The sequence below is a fragment of the Oppia nitens genome, unplaced genomic scaffold (assembly GCF_028296485.1).
Source record: "Oppia nitens isolate AA-2021 unplaced genomic scaffold, nextdenovo-longstitch-racon4-pilon3 scaffold43_pilon_pilon_pilon, whole genome shotgun sequence".
In the NCBI taxonomy this organism is placed as follows: Eukaryota; Metazoa; Arthropoda; class Arachnida; order Sarcoptiformes; family Oppiidae; genus Oppia; species Oppia nitens.
The window spans coordinates 287,438-311,390 of NW_026533225.1; the positions used below are offsets into that span (position 1 = coordinate 287,438).

General features: G+C 24.2%; 4 protein-coding genes across 4 annotated transcripts; 2 read left to right on the top strand and 2 right to left on the bottom strand.

Annotated features, from left to right (window-relative positions):
• The first annotated feature begins 18 nt into the window (after positions 1-18).
• Positions 19-8,940, top strand: LOC128959245 (lysosomal alpha-mannosidase-like). The gene is made up of 9 exons (XM_054305182.1): positions 19-1,149; positions 3,404-3,431; positions 3,722-4,078; positions 4,595-5,232; positions 5,335-5,917; positions 6,237-6,830; positions 6,944-7,657; positions 7,752-8,135; positions 8,870-8,940. Exons 1-9 carry the CDS (start codon positions 19-21, stop codon positions 8,938-8,940), a joined length of 4,500 nt encoding a protein of 1,499 aa, XP_054161157.1.
• Positions 8,941-10,311, top strand: LOC128959246 (uncharacterized; the record flags this gene model as incomplete). The annotated part of the gene is made up of 1 exon (XM_054305183.1): positions 8,941-10,311. A coding segment is annotated over one exon (1,293 nt), but the record flags the coding sequence as incomplete, so codon positions are not given.
• Positions 10,312-10,435: 124 nt separating this feature from the next.
• On the bottom strand, positions 10,436-15,356 carry LOC128959247 (mucin-2-like). Its single transcript, XM_054305185.1, has 3 exons — positions 15,033-15,356; positions 13,230-14,928; positions 10,436-10,473 (listed from the first exon to the last, which is right to left on the bottom strand). The coding sequence occupies exons 1-3, from the start codon at positions 15,276-15,278 to the stop codon at positions 10,436-10,438; spliced, it is 1,983 nt and encodes a 660-aa protein (XP_054161160.1). The 5' UTR covers positions 15,279-15,356.
• Positions 15,357-20,075: 4,719 nt separating this feature from the next.
• On the bottom strand, positions 20,076-21,146 carry LOC128959276 (mucin-2-like). Its single transcript, XM_054305214.1, has one exon. It carries the CDS (start codon positions 21,067-21,069, stop codon positions 20,137-20,139), a length of 933 nt encoding a protein of 310 aa, XP_054161189.1. The 5' UTR covers positions 21,070-21,146; the 3' UTR covers positions 20,076-20,136.
• Between the last annotated feature and the right edge of the window lie 2,807 nt (positions 21,147-23,953).

Sequence of the window (23,953 nt, forward strand, 5' to 3'; positions counted from 1 at the left end):
TTGGGCTGTCTGTATCAAATGTATCGTATAACTACATTGTACCTGTCCTATGCTACCAGTACCGATATTAGGTATGAGCGAACCGATAGCCAGGCATTGCCAGCCGTGACCATATGTTTTCATAAGCACCTGTACTGGAAAACTAATAATAATAATAACAATGGTACAATTGATAATAGTGAACAACTTGGCCAGCTAAATACTCTGCCATTGGATAAACAATTTGCCAATTTAAGATACCGGAGCCCGCATACCATGGGTTTCTATTATCCGATAGTGGCGGCTGGTAAAATGATACAATTTAAAAATGTATCCAGCTCATTAAATCTGCTACACTATTGTCGTACAATGTTTCAACAGTGGCACCGGGAGCCAGATGATCTGTATGCTACCAGTATGAATAGTAAATCATCATCATTATCAGCTAATAGTATTGGCCAGGTTTATATCAGCGATTATTTTACAAAAAACATGTCAATGGTTTTCATTGTACATCATCGACAGCGTCGGGTATACGATATATTCAACGAAAATGTCGATACTATTAGTGTTAACAACAACAATGATGGCCAACAACAACAACAACAACACCATTATCTGGTCAAACATCGTAAGGTAGTTATCAAACGGCCACAATTGCGGGACAAACCCGCTAAATGTTTGTCGCCCGTCGGTAAAACTCGGGACCAATGTTTGACCGAATGTATTGTCGAAAAATTCGATACGGATGGCTACAGTTATCCGTATTTATGGTATCTATACTATGAATATTATCCGTACGGGAATATTAATGTCGGGAATATTATCGACAATTTTCCCGATCCTAATAAATTGAAATCAATTCAACAAAAATGCGGCCAATTGTGTAACCAGAAACTAGAGTGTATTGAATGGATTTATTTTACCCAATTGGTTGCCGACAAACAAAATCTGATACCACAAGTGTCGACTGTGGATCTAAAACTGCTGATACCTACCGAACCCGATACCATATATGACATGTCCTATAAGCTATCTATCGAAGAGTTTGTCTGCCTGATGGCCAGTACGGTTAGCCTATGGTTTGGCGGTTCGGTATTGATGTTGACCAATGGGTTGAAGGATGTTTCGATAAATGTGGTCAACATGTTAGGCATACACCAGCACCTGGTGTTTAATAAACATAAAAAATTTGTATTCAATATTAATAATAATAGAAAACAATCTGATTATAATAATAAATCAATAATTAATGATATGATTAGACATAATAATAATAATAATAATAATAATAGATTTAATTTTATTAAACTGTCATCTAATAGATGGTAACAATATTTATTATCTATTATATACTGTATATTAAATTTTTTTTTATTAATTAAGTTAGCTATTGATTATTTATTTATTTATTAAAGCAATTTGTTTATAATAAACTTATTTAGTTACAATATTCAATAAATTGTTAATAATTAAATGAAAATTACACTAACAAAAAAAACAATCACTAAACAACAAGCAATATATAGTCAAGTATTATTAAAAATTTATTTAATAATTTAATTATATTAACACTGTTAATGTAATTTTATAAAATTATAATTATTTATTTATTTTAAATAGTTTATTAGTTAATATTTAAATATTAATTTATATTTGTATATTGTATTCAATGTAGCATTTCTATTATAATTGATGATATAATTTTAGTAATATATTAGTATATATATAATACATTTAATAATAAATTAAATATATATACATATAATCTGTTAACTATATTATTAATTATATGACTAATAAAATTAATATTTAGTAGAACACACACAAAGTTATAAGTAATGTAATCTAATGTTAAAAATATTTTATCATTAATTTTTTTTAATACTATTAAAACTAATTTATTGTGTTAGTTTATAAATGAATATTATCAATGATTATTTTGTTTCATTGGAAAAACAATAAAATACTTAGTATTTTGTAATTAATTAATACAGTACTACTGTATTATTATTATTATTATTATTAGATAACAGTTTTATTATTATTATTATTTTCTAAATTTATATTGCTGTAAAATATTTTTTATAATTTTTTTTATTTAGTAACTGTAACGATGCTAAACGATACTGTATATATATTTATATATATATAAGATATATATAGATAAAAATAATTATATAAATTTTATTATATTTTTTTAATCAGATTAATAATTATTATGAAAACTATATACATGTATTTATTTTGAGTTAAAAATTCAATAAACTAAATAAATTATTAATATTAATATTATTCTGTATGATAAATATCAATATGTATTTTTTGTAATTTTCTAAAAAAATTAAAAAAGTCAATGTAGTATTTATGAGTATTTATAAATGTCAAAAAAAACTACTACAAAAATAAAATTAATTAAAAAAATAGTGTATACAAAATGTATTGTATAAATACAGATACATACAGATAACCTAGTTTGATGGGGAAACACAATATTTATAACAATAATGATTTAATTGATATCAAAAATAAAGGTAATTAATATTTTATGATTCATCACACTTTAATATCAAGGATATACTGTATTGTAATATTGTAAAACATTGTTAATATTAGGTGTAAATAACATTTAGATAAAATTATTGTATATTACAGTAGATAACATTTTTTTTTAATTATAATAAAATATTGTATATAGTATAACAATATATATAATATCATATATATATAAAGTACATGTGTGTACTTACTTATGTGTGCTTAAATTATTTAAACATTATATTATATGATATATATTGTCCTGAAAAAAATAATATACAATTACTGATAGTATGTGCAATAATTTAATAGAGAGAGAGAGAGAGAGAGAGAGAGAGAGATTTTATGATAAAATTTTTATTATTATATATAAATTATTTTAGTAATAAATAAATAATAATAATTTTGGACATACAATATTATTTTTAATTATAATACAAATATAATAATAAATCTGTATATTGTAATATTATTTATAATTATAGTTAAATAAAACAATATGTTATAAAATGTTCATAATTAAATTAAAATTTTTAATTTTATTTTTTTAATAAAATATTTAAACAAGTTTAAAACATATTATAATAATTTTTTTTTTAAAAATTGTAATGGATTTTAATAAAAATAGAAGATTATATAAATATAATCAAAAGGTGATTGATGATTTATTTATTATTTATATTTTTTTTTGGATAAAATTATATATGCATAATTAAATTATTTATTTATTTAACTTTTACAGAAAATATATATAATATTTTTAGCATTTTTGTTGTTAACGGTATCAATTTTTATTTTAAATAATAATGTTAAATATTATTATAATAATATTAATATTAATATTGATAATATTAAAAATAATAAAATTTTTGTACCAATAAATAATAAATTTGTTGCTAAAACACACGATAAAGGTATTTAATTTATAAAAATTATTATTTTATTATTTAAAAAACAAAAATTATAATTATTTTAAGTTTTAAAAATTTATTTATTAATTTGTTTACATATAATATTTAATGTGTGTTTTTTAATGTAAATATATTTGTTTTTATTAAATATTTTTTTAATTGAATATTTATTTTAAGATATTAATTAAATATATATATATAGTTATCATTAATACTTAAATTTAGAGTAAAACAATTAAAAAATAATTAACAATAATTAATTCATATATAAAAAAAATAAATCGTAAGCACAGTTAGCTGCGGCTACGATGCCTGTCCACAGCTAAATGCCAGCAAACTGAACATACATATCATAGCCCATAGTCACGATGATGTTGGCTGGATGTCCACTGTTGATGGCTATTACAATACGGATACCAAATACATCATAACAAATGTAGTCAAAGCACTTGTAGCTAACCGGGAACGTCGGTTCACACAAGTAGAAGTCTATTATTTTAATAGGTGGTGGCGTCAACAGAACCGGGATGTTAGGGAACGGGTGCACGGGTTGGTCAGGGATGGCCAGCTAGTGTTTGCCAATGGTGGCTGGACAGTTAACGATGAGGGTACGGCATACTATCAAAATATTATCGACCAAATGACATTGGGTATATATTTTTTGTTTATTTAATTTTTATATATTATTATTTATTTATTTTTTAAAATTTATTATATTTTACATTTTATATACAGAATATACTGTATTAGATTTATTATAATAGTTTTTACCAATTAATTTATTTTATTTAGCAAAATATAATAAAGTATAGATATAATAATTTATTATTATTATTATATAATTAATTAATTAATTAATTAATTAATTAATTGAAAGTTTATGTTTAATACTGTATAGAATAATAATATTATTATTTTCTCTAAAAAATAACTTATTCTACTAATTATTATTTTAAAAAAATAATAATAATAATTAACTAATATATATATATATATATATATTGTTAGTACAGTAACACAAATATATAAGTTATGAAACTTATTTTTTGTATTATACAAAAATAACAAAATTTATAATTATCCACAACAACAACAAAAAATAGTTTTAAAAAGTTTGTATAATTTATTTTTAATATATTTTTTTTAATTTAATTAAAAACAAATAGGACTTAAATTTTTAAACCAAACATTTGGCCGATGCGGCCATCCGAAAGTGTCCTGGCAAATCGACCCGTTTGGCGCCTCCCTTGAAATGCCCACACTGTACGCCCTGATGGGCTACGACGGACACGTGTTTACACGCGGTCCGACACCGGGCGAGTACGTGTGGCACACGTCCCATGAATTGGCTACACATTTGTTTACAACAATATTGCACGGTGGCGATAATTTCTACTATCCCCCTACTGGTTATAATTTTGAAAATACCGAAAATCTGGTCAACCAGTTGAATGTTGGCAACAAAACCGGTAAACTCATCGAAATTGGTAGGCAATGGGACCGCGATTACGGCAATACTGGTCACGTATTGATGACATTTGGCGGCGATTTTTTGTACAAAAAAGCCGATCAATGGTTCGATAGTATCGATCGGATGGTTGCCTTTGCCCGACAATATCATCCGGATGTCAATATACTATACTCGACACCCGATTGCTATGTAAAAGCAGTTAACGAAGCAATGGTCAGTAATAGCAGGGTATATGAGGAAAGGACAGTTGACTATCTATCCTATTGGGTGGGCTACTACTCGAATAGGCCGGCCCTTAAATATCAGGATAGACTGACCAACAATATATTACAGGTATTTTATAGAAAATAGTTTATATCTATTGTGAGTATTTAAAATTATTTACTACTGTATGTATGGTACGGGTATGTAATGTACTGTATGTATGTCTAATAGGCCAGCAAACAGTTGGCAGCAACGGCTCGATTGGATTACCGGAAAAATCGGCCGCATTTGGATGAAGCCCGCAATCAGTTGGCAGTTATGACACATCACGACGCCATCACTGGCACTGCACCGCAGGCCACTGCCGACGACTATACCAGTCGACTGGCGAGCGCCTATTCGGCAGCAAAAGTTATTATTGGTCAGGCCTACAACTATGTCAAACATACCGGTGCCACAAATACTACAGACATACAATTTTGCGATATGTTAAACATAACCAGGTGTACAGTTACCGAAACTACCGATCTATTGGCTGTTACAGTCTATAATCCAATTGCACGACCACTGGTCACTAGAGTAACGGTACCCGTTGTTGTTGTTGCTGGTGATGGTGACCAGTACTATGATGTGTACGATCCGAACGGTATATTAGTATCCGATATCAATCTGATGCCAATTGCCGAACACATTAGACAACTGGCCGAACGTAACGGTAGTCAAGCAACACATCAATTAATTTTTAGTGCAAACATACCGGCGCTTGGATTCAGTACTTATTTTCTGAAAAAACAACAACAAAAATCAGTTAGAAGTAAGTGTTTTTTTGTTAGTATTGTTAAACTAAATACTAATTATTATTATTATTATTAATTACTAATTATTTTAATAACAAAATATTAATAGTAATTAACTAATTTTAATAGTTTGCTAATAATCATAGCTATAAAATAAATAACTAATTTATTTATAGGATTAATTAATTAATAAATATTTACTTAAATTATATTTTATTGATTATTAAATTTATACATAAATTATTTTATCTATTAATATAAGTAATATTTTTTTGGATAAAAAAAACTTATTATTTATTTTTATTTTATTATTTTATTTATTTATTTTTTTGAAAGAAAAACGATTAACAAAACGACAAACAAAAGGGGAAACACTGTATATGACAGGCAAAGGATTTACATTAGAAATCAACAAAACTAACGGTGCATTGCATACGATAACCTTAGCAAATGGACAGTCCTATCGACTGACACAATCGTTCAAATGGTATAAATCCAGACAATATGGTACCGAAAAACACCTGTCGGGTAGTTATGATTTTTGTCCGGATGGCGAGGCCCGGGATTATCAGGAATCGCAGCAGACATTGATATCGACAACTAAGGGGAACGGTATGGACGAACTGAACCAACAGTTTGGCGACTATATTCACCAAACAGTTCGTACGTATTCGGATAGTCAGTTCATTGAATTTGATTGGACAGTCGGTCCGATACCGGTGGACGGCGGCGACAGTTTAGGCAAAGAGATTGTAACACGTTTTCAGTCGACTGATCTGCAAACGGACGGTATATACTATACGGATGCTAATGGCCGGCAAAGTATACGCCGACAATATGACCCCACGAGGCTGTCGTGTGGCGATAATGTCATATCCGGTAATTGGTTTCCCGTTTACAGTCATATTTCGGTTGTCGACGACATCAATAGTTTAGTAATTCAAATAATTGTTTACATAATTGTAAGCGCATCGGTAGATAAAAATAATGATGTGTTTCCTTCCCTACCCCACCCCACCCACCCCTCCATCGGGAAAAAATAGATATACAGATGTCGGTAGTCAACGACCGAACACAGGGCGGGTCATCGCTGATGAACGGATCAATTGAACTGATGGTTCACCGCCGACTACGACAACAGGGTTACGGCGGTAATTTCGTAATCAACGAACCGGGTGTCGATGGTCGGGGACTAGTGGTCAGAGGTCGACACTATCTTGTATTCAATACACCGTCAATCACCAGGAAATTAGTGAAAAATCTAGCGGAACGTCTATCAGCAGCACCTATACTATCGTTCAATACTATCGATACAACTAATATCGATGACTATCGTAGCAAATATCAGACTACTCAATGGTCGCCAATTGGCCAGCCGTTACCCGAATGGATACGATTGTTAACATTGGAAAATTGGTCACAGACTGAGCTATTAGTACGTTTAGAGCACATGTATGAACAGTCAACTGTCGATAATAATAATAATAATACTATCGATGCTATGATGACTACCGTAAATTTGGCCAAACTATTCAATGTGTTTCAAGTGTTATCGGCTATTGAAATGAATTTGGCAGCCAATGAACGATTGGCCGATAGTAGACGTTTGAATTGGACAGCCAAACATGATTATTATGGCAGTTCCGGTGGACCACCACCTACAGGTGCTATCAGTTCAGACAATCTAACCATACAATTACGGCCACAACAAATACGTACATTTATTTTGAAAATTGATGACAACTATCATAGAGAGGGTATATATATATAGATATAACAATAATCTTAAACTATTGATAGTTAGGCATAAATTAAAAAAATAATAATAAAAATTATTAATTATTTTTTCAGCTAAATGTACGCATAGTTGGCTAACTGTCGACCAGTCATCAACAATACCTACCGAAGCGGTTACCGCTGATATCAATGACACAGTTGTTGGTAATATATGCCGTTTTGAACAAAATCAGAGATTTATTGTGGGAATGGTTGATAAAAATCAGGGATGTGTTGCTACTACTACTACTGATGGAAAAGAGGAACAGTATGTTAATAATAACGATACCGTCAAACCGTTTCAGATACTTATTGCTAGTTATATGCAATGGGTTGGCCGTCACGGTGAAGATCCCATACCTGACGGTGCACTAATTGTTGACGACAGTGTCGATAAAGCTAACAGTGCTTATATTGGCCGGTGTTTAATACATGGATCACATAGATTGCTGGACAATAGTGATCATAGACTTTATTATACTATCGATAATAATAATAATAATATTTATAATAATTGTATTAATCATGAAATATTAGTTTGTAATTAAAATTTATTTTAAAATAAATTACTTAATAAATAATTTTAACAAAAATATAAAACAACATTTTAGTATGCTAAATTAATATGATAAAATAAATAAAATTTTCATGTATTATATATATTTATTGTATATATATTAATATATTGTAAGTATACAATTGAATAATGTAATAGATTATATGTTAATTATTATAAATAATATATAGTGTAAATTTTATAATGTAGCATACTCATTTGGTTTATATAAAATATAAATTAATAACATAATCAATTAGTGATACTAACATTTAAAAATAATATTATAATTATAGAATTTCATGCATTTTTTAAATGATAATACATTAGTTAAATAACATATTATTAAAACTAATTCTTATATTAAAATAGCTAATTAATAATTTAATATAATTCATAAAGTTATAATTATTATAAAATTATTAACTTTATACTCTTAAACAAAACTACTAAAATTTCTGTAAAATATTTTCATACATAGATATTATATTTGTTAATAAAATGAAAGTTTTAAAAATTCAATATAAAATAATTACGTATAAATTATTTTATATGAAATTAATCAAAAATGTAATAATTAATATAATTATATTAATTGTATGATTGATTGAACCGGAATAAGTTGTACTAATAATAGGATCTGAAGTAATTGACGAAAGTTCTGTTGGTTTAGAAGTTGGCGATTCAGTTGGCGGCTTAGTTGGTTGAACTGTAGGATCTTTTGTCGGCTCTTTTGTTGGACCAGCTGTCGAAGGCTTAGTTGTAGTTATAGGGGTTGGTGTTATTGAAGTATTTGTTGAAGTTATAGAGGTTGGTGTTGTTGAAGTATTTGAAGTTATAGGGGTTGGTGTTATTGTAGTATTTGAAGTTATAGGGGTTGGTGTTATTGTAGTATTTGAAGTTATAGGGGTTGGTTTTATTGAAGTTATAGAGGTTGGTGTTGTTGAAGTATTTGAAGTTATAGGGGTTAGTGTTATTGTAGTATTTATTGAAGTTATAGAGGTTGGTGTTGTTGAAGTATTTGAAGTTATAGAGGTTGGTGTTGTTGAAGTATTTGAAGTTATAGAGGTTGGTGTTGTTGAAGTATTTGAAGTTATAGGGGTTGGTGTTATTGTAGTATTTGAAGTTATAGGGGTTGGTGTTATTGTAGTATTTGAAGTTATAGGGGTTGGTGTTATTGTAGTATTTATTGAAGTTATAGAGGTTGGTGTTGTTGAAGTATTTGAAGTTATAGGGGTTAGTGTTATTGTAGTATTTGTTGAACTTATAGAGGTTGGTGTTGTTGAAGTATTTGAAGTTATAGGGGTTAGTGTTATTGTAGTATTTGTTGAACTTATAGAGGTTGGTGTTGTTGAAGTATTTGAAGTTATAGGGGTTAGTGTTATTGTAGTATTTGTTGAACTTATAGAGGTTGGTGTTGTTGAAGTATTTGAAGTTATAGGGGTTAGTGTTATTGTAGTATTTGTTGAACTTATAGAGGTTGGTGTTGTTGAAGTATTTGAAGTTATAGGGGTTAGTGTTATTGTAGTATTTGTTGAACTTATAGAGGTTGGTGTTGTTGAAGTATTTGAAGTTATAGGGGTTAGTGTTATTGTAGTATTTGTTGAACTTATAGAGGTTGGTGTTGTTGAAGTATTTGAAGTTATAGGGGTTAGTGTTATTGTAGTATTTGTTGAACTTATAGAGGTTGGTGTTGTTGAAGTATTTGAAGTTATAGTGGTTGGTGTTGTTGTAATATTTATTGAAGTTATAGGGGTTGGTGTTGAAGTATTTATTGAAGTTATAGTGGTTGGTGTTGTTGAAGTATTTGAAGTTATAGGGGTTGGTGTTGTTGAAGTATTTATTGAAGTTATAGTGTTTGGTGTTGTAGTATTTGAAGTTATAGGGGTTGGTGTTGTTGAAGTATTTATTGAAGTTATAGAGGTTGGTGTTGTAGTATTTGTTTGCAAAATATCTTTGAGTCTAAATAATTTCATATTTATAAACTTATGGCCACAATAGTCATGATAATCTGGGTTGAATTTGCAATAATTTATCTTCAAATAAATTATCTCTTTTTTAACAATCTCAATTACTTTTTCAAGACATTTACTTAACTTTAAAAAATAAAATAAAAATTAGAAGTAAATAATTTAACTATATATGTTTTTTAATGCTTTTATTGCAAAATATATAAATATAATTTTTACCTTGTCAACAATATTCATAATACAATCAAACCATAGAGCAATTGTACAGCATCTAGAATTAACAGATAAATTGTTGTCAAAATTGTCCATGTTGATTTTTTGATTTAATAAGCATCTAGTTGATTCTGTTAGTATAGTTGAACAACATTGATCATTTTTACAGTCATTATAGACTTGAACAAAATTGCTATTGTCAATAATTTGTTTGTCCATCATAATTTCCATAAATTTATCATTGACCATTGATAAATTTTTATTATTAAACTCATTTAATTGATTACCGCAATTTATTGCAGTAATACAAACAGACAATAGTAATAGACAATTATATTTCGTATACATTGTCTTATTTTAAAGCATATTATATTATTATATAATAAATTAGTTAATGAAAATTTTTTTATAAACAATTTCTATAGAAATTAATTATAACTAAATTGTTAAATTATTTTGTTGAGTACTTATATATGAATTTAGTATAATATTAAATGTATCAGTTATATTTATAAATTTTTCTGCACATGTTAACATATTATTAAAAATTTATTGTTATTTACATTTTATTAATATAATTAACGTTGGTAAATATTATTTATTATGACTTTTGTAAATTATTTGCATAAACAAGTTTATAACATTATATTATATATATATAATAATTAAATATAAACTTGTTGATTTAGTTATTAATAAATTTTAATTCCTATTATTAATCGTATTTAATATTTTAAATCTAATTATCTTTTTATTACTATTATTACTATCTAAATAAACTTTTAATCAATTATTAAATTCACGAACTCGTTAAAAGTGCTCTCATATCTGAATTCTATGTGTTGTTGTGTCTGTATTTTATAAACTTTTTCATTGAATAAATAAGAATCGAAAATCAGATTTAGATTCTATATTAGTCTTGTTAGACAAAAATTGTCAATTTTTTGATTAAAATAAAAATTATTTTATGCAATTTATTATTGATTATAATTTTTTTTAATAAAAATATTCTGAAATAATCCATTAATAATTAATTTTTTTGCGTATGTTATCAATGTTTCTATATTTAATAAATTAAATAAATTAAAGTTATATAAAAATTTTTTTTTAAATGTATTAAATATTATTTGTTAGAAAAAACATTTTCAATAATAGATAATAAGTAAATGATATTTTATTAATCTATAATTTTTTGTCTAATATAATGTCTAATTAATACTTTAATATATTTATACGTACAATAACTTTATTAAATTGCCGTAAATAACTTAATTGATAAACTATTCAAATAAAAAATTATTTTCAAATATTTATATAAACATTATTATTTTAATAATTCTAATTATAAATATTTCATTATTATTAATATATTAATATACAGTACATTTCATAGTTAATTTTGATAAAAAAAACTAATACTTTAGTCATAAAAGTTAAGTAATAAATATTTTTGTTATTAGTTATTATTATTATTATTGTTGTTGTTGTTTACTAATTACTTATAATTATTTTTATTAATAACTTTTATGACATAATAATAACAACATAAACAAAAACATTTCACTTATTACATAAAAAATAGTTTGAAAATATAATTAAAGGATTATAGTTGTAATAATTGTTTTATTTTATAATAAAACATTATAAAGTACTGAAATTTAATTTTACTATTGTACTAAATTAATATCATTAATATATTTACAAAAATATATATTATAAATTTAACGAGTTAAATATTTATAAATAAAACAAAAAAAATTATTATATACTAGAATATTTATATAAATCAAAATGATTAATATTTATTTTTTAAAAATATATAATAAATATTTAATGGATTGTAAAAATATTTTATATTATTAGGAATTTAAATAAATAAAACTTTTAAATATTTGCTGTAATTGATAATAACATTAACAACAACAACAAAAATAATGGCTATATTGTATTTTTAAAACTATTTAATATTAAAATTTAATTATTTTTATGTTAATTATATTTTTATTAAATATTATTTATTATTTACCTATAGAATTGAAATAATTTAACTTATATTTTTTGTTGTTGATGTTAGTGTTAAAATTTTTTATAGTAATTTTTATAAAATTTTGTAATAATAATACTGTATTTATATATTAATATTTTTTATATTAATGTCTAAAATAATATTTCTAATAACCAAATTATTATTTTATTTTAAATTTATAAATTAACTAAATAATTTAACGTTTATAAATTAAAAATTAGCTAGCTACAAAGAAAGTGAAAATAATATATAAGATATTATAGAAAAGTAAGGGGGGTTATAAAATACATTACAAATAAATAGGATAACAAATATAAAACAACATTTTATCATTATAATTTTTTTTAAACAAAATGATTTAATATAATAAAATATATTATATCATATTATTGCTTACTCATTTAGTTTAAATAAAATATAAATAAATAGCAATTAGAGTTAATAATAAGTAGTTATAGTTTATTATTGTTATTTAAATTTAAATAATTATTAATTTCGTATATTTTTAAAATGCTAATACTTTTATTAAATTTTTAAAAATCATATATTTAAATAGCTGATTAATAATTAAACAAAATTGATAAAATTAATTTTTTTAAATTATTATTTTTATCTTTTTTAAAAAAAGAAGAAAACACTAAGTATGGACAATTTCTGTTTAAAAAATAGTTTCATGTATACAAACTATATTTGCTATTAAATTGAAAGTTAATATTGTTTAAAATTAATATTAAATCTAAAATAATTATGTATAAATTATTTATATAAGAAATTAATAAAAAATGTAATAATTAATATAATTATATTAATTGTAAGATTGATTGAACCGGAATAAGTTGTACTAATAATAGGATCTAAAGTTATTGTCGACAGTTCTGTTGGTTTAGAAGTTGGCGATTCAGTAGTTATAGGCGATGGTGATGGAGTTGTAGCGTTTGTTGTCGGTATAGGTGGTGGTGGTGTTTGCTTAGTTGTCGGTATAGTTGGTGGCGGTGTTTGCTTAGTTGTCGGTATAGTTGGTGGCGGTGTTTGCTTAGTTGTCGGTATAGTTGGTGGTGGTGTTTGCTTAGTTGTCGGCATAGTTGGTGGCGGTGTTTGCTTAGTTGTCGGTATAGTTGGTGGCGGTGTTTGCTTAGTTGTCGGTATAGTTGGTGGCGGTGTTTGCTTAGTTGTCGGTATAGTTGGTGGTGGTGTTTGCTTAGTTGTCGGCATAGTTGGTGGCGGTGTTTGCTTAGTTGTCGGTATAGTTGGTGGCGGTGTTTGCTTAGTTGTCGGTATAGTTGGTGGCGGTGTTTGCTTAGTTGTCGGTATAGTTGGTGGTGGTGTTTGCTTAGTTGTCGGCATAGTTGGTGGCGGTGTTTGCTTAGTTGTCGGTATAGTTGGTGGCGGTGTTTGCTTAGTTGTCGGTATAGTTGGTGGCGGTGTTTGCTTAGTTGTCGGTATAGTTGGTGGTGGTGTTTGCTTAGTTGTCGGCATAGTTGGTGGCGGTGTTTGCTTAGTTGTCGGTATAGTTGGTGGCGGTGTTTGCTTAGTTGTCGGTATAGTTGGTGGCGGTGTTTGCTTAGTTGTCGGTATAGTTGGTGGTGGTGGTGTTTGCTTAGTTGTCGGCATAGTTGGTGGCGGTGTTTGCTTAGTTGTCGGTATAGTTGGTGGTGGTGTTTGCTTAGTTGTCGGTATAGTTGGTTCTGTTGGCTTAGTTGTCGGTATAGTTGGTTCTGTTGGCTTAGTTGTCGGTATAGTTGGTTCTGTTGGCTTAGTTGTCGGTATAGTTGGTTCTGTTGGCTTAGTTGTCGGTATAGTTGGTTCTGTTGGCTTAGTTGTCGGTATAGTTGGTTCTGTTGGCTTAGTTGTCGGTATAGTTGGTTCTGTTGGCTTAGTTGTCGGTATAGTTGGTTCTGTTGGCTTAGTTGTCGGTATAGTTGGTTCTGTTGGCTTAGTTGTCGGTATAGTTGGTTCTGTTGGCTTAGTTGTCGGTATAGTTGGTTCTGTTGGCTTAGTTGTCGGTATAGTTGGTTCTTTTGGCTTAGTTGTCGGTATAGTTGGTTCTGTTGGCTTAGTTGTCGGTATAGTTGGTTCTGTTGGCTTAGTTGTCGGTATAGTTGGTTCTGTTGGCTTAGTTGTCGGTATAGTTGGTTCTGTTGGCTTAGTTGTCGGTATAGTTGGTTCTGTTGGCTTAGTTGTCGGTATAGTTGGTTCTGTTGGCTTAGTTGTCGGTATAGTTGGTTCTGTTGGCTTAGTTGTCGGTATAGTTGGTTCTGTTGGCTTAGTTGTCGGTATAGTTGGTTCTTTTGGCTTAGTTGTCGGTATAGTTGGTGGTAAAGGTATATCTTTTGTTTTTATTCTAAATTGTTTCATAGCTGTATAAACTTGACCACAATTATCATTATGAGTATTAATTTGATAAATGTAACAATCATTTTTATTCAAATTATCTATCTCGTTTTTAATAATCTCAATTACATTGTCAAAACAGGTACTTGTTGATTGCTTGTTTTTTAATGAAAAAATTAAATTATAATTAAAAATTAAAATTATAAGTAAATAATTTAACTATACAAAGTTTTAATTGAAAAATAAATTATAATTTTTACCTTGTCAACAATATTAATAATACAATCATACCATAATGCAATTGTACAGCATTTTCTATCAACTGTTAAATTGTTGTCAAAATCGTCCATGTTGATTTTTTGATTTAGTAAGCATCTAGTTGATTCTGTTAGCATAGTTGAACAATATTGATCATTTTTACAATTTTGATAGATTTGCATAAAATTGCTATTGATGATATTTTGTTTGTCGACAACCATGGTTTCCATAATTTTATCAGTGACCATGGTCAAATTTTCATAATTAAATTCATCTAATTGCTTACGACAATTGATTACGTTTATAGCAAAAAACAATAATAATAGACAATTATATTTAGTATACATTGTTTGAAGTTTATTACAGTATATTATTTATGGATACTGTATATTATAAATTAATATTTTATAAAAAAATTTATTAAAATAATTTCAATTTAGATTAACTATTACTAAATTAATATAATTTTGTTGTTTTGTTTTGTTACTTATATATGATTTTAGTTTACTAATTAAAAAGCTAAGTGTTAAAAGCTATATCTATAAATATTTAGCGCATGTTAACTAATATTAATATTATTAATAATAATTATTTTTGATTTCATTTACTTAATGAAAAGGACATTGATAAATATTATACATATTGATACCTGTATAAATTATATTAGCATTTACAAGTGTATATACTTATAATACTACATTATATAATATTTAAATATAAACTTGATGATTTATTAATTAATAAATTTTAATTTCTATTATCAATAATATCTAATTTATTTTAATCCAATCATACTTTTTTATCATTTAAATAATATTTTAGTCGTTTATTATTTTTTTCGCTTAATATTATATTAAATAATACTATTTAATACTAGTTATATAACTAAATAAAAGTGATTTTACAGTGTATTGAATTGTCAAAAAAATTGTGTTAAATTATTATATATACCGTATATTTATAATATATCTAAAAATATCTTATTAAATAAAATAAATAATACTTTGTTTTATTAATAATAATAATAATAATAATTTATTATTGTTATAATAAATTTTAAATGTTAAATGCTGAACATACAAAAATAAAATGCTATATATATATAATATAAACTTTATAATTTTGGCAATTTAGTTATGTATTTAATTTATTATGCTATATATATATACAAGTACATTTAGCTAAAAAAGCTAATAGTTAGGTACCATGAAATAGATTATGATTATAAATTAAAAAAAATATCACAAATTATTAGATTAAAAGTAATTTCATTAGATTTTTATTTTGCGTATAAGTTTTATCTAAATAATTACATATGAATCACTAAATTTTATCTAAAAATGTTACAGTATTTAATATTAGACTATTTATCTAATAATTAAAAAAAATAAAATATATTTAATAATTAATAAAACAAATTTGATATATATATTAATTTTTTTTAAATATAGTTTATTAAATTTTTAAAATAAATTTTCAATAATAAAAACTAATTTAAAAATATTTTATTAATTTATAACAAATAATTACTAATTAAATATAATTTGTAAGTAATACTTTAATATATTTATATTTAAAATAAAGTCTATATATAACTCAATAATTTTATCATATTAGTTGTATTATCACATTAGGCGTTGTTCACATATTACGTTCGCACTTGAGGGGGGGGGTTAGCCAAATCGAACTTTTGCGAACAAAGGGGAAGGGAGGGGTAGAGACTTTAATAACGTTCGCATTTAGATATCTTATTTCTTGTGGTGGGGGGGGGGGGTAGGGGTTAGGGATAAGCAAACGTAATTTTTTTAAATGACTACATGCGAACAATTGCGAATATAGGGGAGGGAGGGGGTCTAGATTTCTTAAAAAGTGCGAACGTAATATATGAACCACGCCTTATATATATATTAAATATTTATTGATTAAACTCTTCAAACAAAATTATTTTCAAATCTTTGTGTAAACATAATAATAATAATACTTATAAAAAAATATAAAATATTACTTTATATAATTTATATACTAAATTTTGATAGTTGTGATTATTTATTATTATTATTATATACAGTATTAATATCTAAATTTATAAAAATGCGTTAAATATCACTACTTATACTAATAGATTAGAATAATATATATAAATATATTAATTTCAGTTATATAATATAACTTATATATATATATATAATATATATATATAAGTTATATTATATAACTGAAATTAACTAAATAGTTAAGTAGTTTAACAATATAAATATAATCTACTAATTTTATTTGAAAATTTTCCAACACATATAAACAATAACTATTTTATCATTAATTTTTTATCAATAAAATTTATGAACAAATTGAACAATTATAAGAAAATAAAAAAACATATCAATAATATAGTCAATAGATTAATCAATAATAACTAATAATTTAATCACTATAATAACTAATAGTAATAAATACTGTATTTTTTTAAACATATAAATTTCTAAAATAAACTGAAATATTAATAATTAAGTCATTAATAGAAAATATTATAAATATTTTTGTTATTACTATTATTATTGTTTACTAATTATTTATAATTACTTTTATTAATTAATTTAATGTGCAATAATAACAACATAGACAAAAAATGCATTTCACAGATTACATAAAAATAGTTCAACAAATAATTAAAGATAAAAAAATAATTATAATTTTATTAATAATAGTAAACTTATAATAAATTAATAATAATAGTTATAATAATTATTTTATTTTAATTTAAATAATGAAAGTATTCAAATTAATTAAATAAATAAAAAATTAATGCATAATTTAAATATTTTTAAATAAAAAATAAAATATTTTTCTTTATATATATTTACAGGAATACTCAGTTAAATAATTAAATATATTTATTGTTGGATTTTTTAAAAAAATAAAACTTTTTTATAATATTCCCTGAAAATTCCCACATAAAATATAATATATATTATTATATATATTCATATATTTATATATATAACTATATTAGTTATATATATATATATACTATTTGATACTAACTATTGAACATTAAACCCCAGACAATTTCATTAATAATAATATTATTTTAAATTGATAACAATATTAACAAAAAAAATAATGATTAAATGTATTGTTTAACTATTTAATACTTAAAATAAAACTTAAATATTTTTATATTAATTTTTGTTGTTGTTGGATATTATATAAATTATTATCATTTATTATTTAACTAAAACCTATATAATTGAAATAGTTTAACATATATTATTTCAACTTAAAATTATCTATTTATTAAAGTTATATCTAATAAGTAATACATAAAATAACATTTTAAATAAGAAAAATTATTTAAAAAGAAGAAAAAAAAAATATTTTATTAATGTTTAATATAATAAAAATACTTTTCAAAACACAAAATTTTTATTATTAAATTATAAACTTTAAATAATTATTAAAAAATATTTTTTAATAAACTCATTATAGCTATTATTATCACTATAGCTAATATGTTATATTTATGTTAATTAAAGCTATTTTTATAGTGTATATACAGTATAATATATATATATATATTCATACTATTTGGTACTAACTATTGAACATTAACCCACAGAAAATTTCATTAATAATAATAATATTTTAAATGGATAACAATATTAACAACAAAAAAATAATGATTAAAATGTATTGTTTAACTATTTAATAATATAACTTAAATATTTTTATATTAGATTTTGTTGTTGTTGAATATTATATAAATTATTATCATTTATTATTTAACTATAACTATACCTATATAATTGAAATAGTTTAACATATATTTTTTCAACTTAAAATTATCTATTTGTTAAAGTTATATCTAATAAGTAATACAAAAAAATAACACTTTAAATAACAAAAAGAAATTAAAAAAAAGAAAAAATTTATTTTATTAATGTTAATATAATAAAAATACTTTTCAAAACAAAAAAATAACTTTTAAATAAACTTAATAATAATTATTAAATTTATTATTAAAAAATATTTTTTTCTAAACTCATTATAGCTATTATTATCATTTTTAATAATAATATGTTACACTATATTTAAGTTAATTAAAACTATTTTTATAGTGCATATAATATATATATATATATATATATATTCATACTTTTTGGTACTAACTATTGAACTTTAACCCCCAGACAATTTCATTAATAATAATAATATTTTAAATTGATAACAATATTAACAAACAAAAAATAATGATTAAAATGTATTGTTTAACTATTTAATAATATAACTTAAATATTTTTTTATTAGTTTTTGTTATTGTTGTTGAATATTATATAAATTATTATCATTTATTATTTAACTATCATATAACTAAACCTATATAATTGAAATAATTTAAAATATATTATTTCAACTTAAAATTATCTATATATTAAAGTTATATCTAATAAGTAATACATAAAATAACACTTTAAATAACAAAAATAAATTAAAAAGAAGAAAAAATTATTTTATTAATGTTTAATATAATAAAAATACTTTTCAAAATATAAAAATTTTATTATTAAATTATAAACTTTAAATAATAAATATAAAATTTATTATTAAAAAATATTTTTTTCTAAACTCATTATAGCTATTATTATATATAATAATATGTTTTATTTATGTTAATTAAAGCTATTTTTATAGTGTATATACTGTATATATATATATTAAAAATATATTTCATTTAAAAAATAATACTTATAATAAAGGATATTTTATTAAAACAAATATACTGTAACTTTATTTTGTAGTATTTTAGCATAAATATTTTTTAATAACTACATAATATTAACTAAATAAAGTTAATATAATATATAAAATAATTTATCATTAATTTATATAATTTATAATTATTTTTTTTATTAAGTTTATTATTATAAGCATTACTTTTGTTAATTAATTATTAGTAATTATATAGTTTTTCAGAAATTACAACTTAGTTTATCTAAATAATTAATTTAAGTATTAATTTTATTTGAAATGTTTCAATTGTTAGATAGCATTATTAAAAAAAAAAGTATCTTGATTAAGTAATTTATTTATTTATTTCTTGTATGAAATCTATAGTATCAAAAACGGTAAAACTATAGACATTAACATAACTACTATATTAAAAAATATAACAACAGATCCCGAGTCCGTTGTTGTTGTTGGTGTTGGTTCGGGTGTTGTTTCGGGTGTTGTTTCGGGTGTTGTTGTTGGTGTTGTTGGTGTTGTTGGTGTTGTTGGTGTTGTTGGTGTTGTTGGTGTTGTTGGTGTTGTTGGTGTTGTTGGTGTTGTTGGCGTTGTTGGTGTTGTTGGTGTTGTTGGTGTTGTTGGCGTTGTTGGTGTTGTTGGTGTTGTTGGTGTTGTTGGTGTTGTTGGTGTTGTTGGTGTTGTTGGTGTTGTTGGCGTTGTTGATGTTGGTCCGGGTGTTGTTGTTATTGGTTCGGGTGTTGTTGTTATTGGTTCGGGTGTTGTTGATGGTGTTGGTCCGGGTGTTGTTGTTATTGGTTCGGGTGTTGTTGATGGTGTTGGTCCGGGTGTTGTTGTTATTGGTTCGGGTGTTGTTGATGGTGTTGGTCCGGGTGTTGTTGTTATTGGTTCGGGTGTTGTTGATGGTGTTGGTCCGGGTGTTGTTGTTATTGGTTCGGGTGTTGTTGATGGTGTTGGTCCGGGTGTTGTTGTTATTGGTTCGGGTGTTGTTGATGGTGTTGGTCCGGGTGTTGTTGTTATTGGTTCGGGTGTTGTTGATGGTGTTGGTCCGGGTGTTGTTGTTATTGGTTCGGGTGTTGTTGATGGTGTTGGTTCAGATGTCGGCGGTTCGGTTATCGATTCTTTCAGATAATCGTTTATCACTTCAGCATCTATATCCGGATCTAGTTTACTGACACTTAATCTGTCTGCAACTTCTATAGTCAGATCATAATTGTCTTTGTCTAAATTGACCGGACCGCCTAAAACAACTGTACATAAATATACTAATATAATAAAATTAATTTTCTGAATTAACATAGTTAATTTAAAACTATTAAAACTAAAATAAACTAAAATTTTAGTTTCACAAAATTACAAACAAAAAAATTTATTTTCAAACTAAATGATTATAGAATAGGTTTTTTAAAAATAAAAAAAATTAATATATTAAAAATATTATTTTTGTAATATCTTTAATACTATTTTTTATGTGCAATAATAATAATGTTTAATTAAAATGAAATTAGCTTTTATTAAATCTTAATTTTAACTTATAATTATATAAATCATAATTTTTTTGTTATCAGCAAATTATTTGGTTTGTAATAATAATAAACTAATAAATATTGTTGACTAGTAATAGTCGGTCTAATTTAGTTTAATTTTTTTTTATAATCAATAATATTTTTATAGCCATGTTTGTACTAAATTACAAATATGTATAATTATATATATATATATACTGTATGTATAATGTATATATAATTATATATATATATATATATATATACCAGAATCGTTGTTATCAATTGTTAATTGAAATATTGAAATTTATAATTAAATATAATATAATTATATATTAACCTATAGACATAAACTATTTTTATTATTTAAGAAATTATTTCAGAAATTATTTCAAAAAATATAATAAATGAAATTATTTTTATAATATAGCAATAATTAATACATTATTATAGTTTGATATTTATTTATTTAATCATAAATTATATAAAAAATATATAAAATAAATATATTTTAATAGATACCGGTATAATAAAATACAAATGAATTTCAACGTTATTTCAATGTCTATTATAAATATAAGATATATTAATAGTTATTTTTTAATAAATACTATTTTTAATGTTAATATAAATTTATCTATATCATTTAATACTAAATAATAGATTAAAAAATTATAGAGTATATTAATCTAATATTATTATTTTAGATTTAATTATTATATATATTTATAGAAAATAATATATAAATATTATAATATACCGATATTTGATTTCATATTAATGATTTATGTTTATTATTATATTAATTTAATTAATTAATTAAATTAAATTAAACATGTAATATTATTTTAAAAATTAATCTTAATATAATTTATGGTAAACAATATATACTGTATATATGTTAATTTAAATATAATTTTTAAAAATATAGTAAATATATTTTTCATGTAAATTATACTATAAATTATAGTCTAGACTAAAATATAATCTGTTAAAAAATTATAATATTTCATGATTTTATTATTATTTTTATTATCATAATTATATTATTTCAAATAAGATATCATTTTGTTTTTTATTATTATACATATAATGAAATACATTCATTTATGTATTGTATATAAATTGTAAACATGTTTTTATAATACCTATTATGAATAGTATAATAAAAATAATTATAAAAAAAACAAATTATAAATAAAATTAAATCGTACAAAATATTTATAATATTATAATTGTATTGAAATTAACAAATAAAATATATATATAACCAATGGACGTCACAATATATTTATTAACTATATTATATCAATATTAGTAAAGCCATATACTATATATTAATTAAGTTTTTTAATTGCATGAAACAATAAAATTTTAATTAAAACAAATTATTATAATAAAAACAAACTTTTAAAAAATTTATTTAATAATATTATTTAGTTAAATTATCAACTAATTAATGTATAATACCTATAATATTGAAAAAAATAAGTTATTTATATGATTTTTATTTTAAATATATGGAAATTTTATCTTTATTTTTTTAATGTATTAAATTAATCGCATAATATATAAGTACTATCTATAACCAATCATTGTTGGTGGCCGACGGCGGCGTCTAACTGGCCAAACAAACAAGTAGTTTGTAGACTAAAATGTGTTGACACCACTGGTATTGACAGCCAGCCGGTCGACGGTCAATGTGTTTGTGTGTGAATGTGTGTGTGTATGTGTGTGTGTATATGTGTGTGTATGTGTTTGTGTGTGAATGTGTGTGTGTTTGTATGTATGTAAGATTATGTGTGTGTGTGTGTGTGTGTGTGTGTATGTGTGTGTATGTGTGTGTGTGTATGTGTGTGTGTATGTGTGTGTGTATGTGTGTGTGTATGTGTGTGTATGTGTGTGTGTGTATGTGTGTGTATGTGTGTGTGTGTGTGTGTGTGTGTGTGTGTGTGTGTGTGTGTGTGTGTGTGTGTATGTGTGTGTATGTGTGTGTATGTGTGTGTATGTGTGTGTATGTGTGTGTGTGTGTGTGTGTGTATGTGTGTGTGTATGTGTGTGTATGTGTGTGTATGTGTGTGTRTGTGTGTGTGTGTGTGTGTGTGTGTATGTGTGTATGTGTGTATGTGTGTGTATGTGTGTATGTGTGTGTATGTGTGTATGTGTGTGTGTGTGTGTGTGTGTGTGTGTGTATGTGTGTGAGGAAACGATATATAAAATTTGATATTAATATCTACCGATTTGTTTGGTAGACTACGACAACAACAACAACTGATTTTGTTTTATTAAATTTAGATATTGCTGACACTTTTTTTTTATTAGACCCGACTCGGCATTGGACGTCACTTTAAGGACGGTGTCGATTATTTTTTTCTGGACCCGCAAACCAAATGTTCCCAAATATATATAAATTGTCCACCAATGTAATCATCTAATAATTTATTATTAGTAATAATATTATTAATAATAATAATATATGTATTTAATGTTATAATTATAATTTTTATTTTATTTAATTTTAAAGCTTTTAATTATTAAAATTATTATTTTTTGATTTTATAAAATTTGTATATTTATTTTAAAAACTTATTAATTATATATACCGGTATATGTATACTATGCATTGCATAGTTTTTAAATACTGTATATAAACTTTATATAACAAAATTAAATTGATT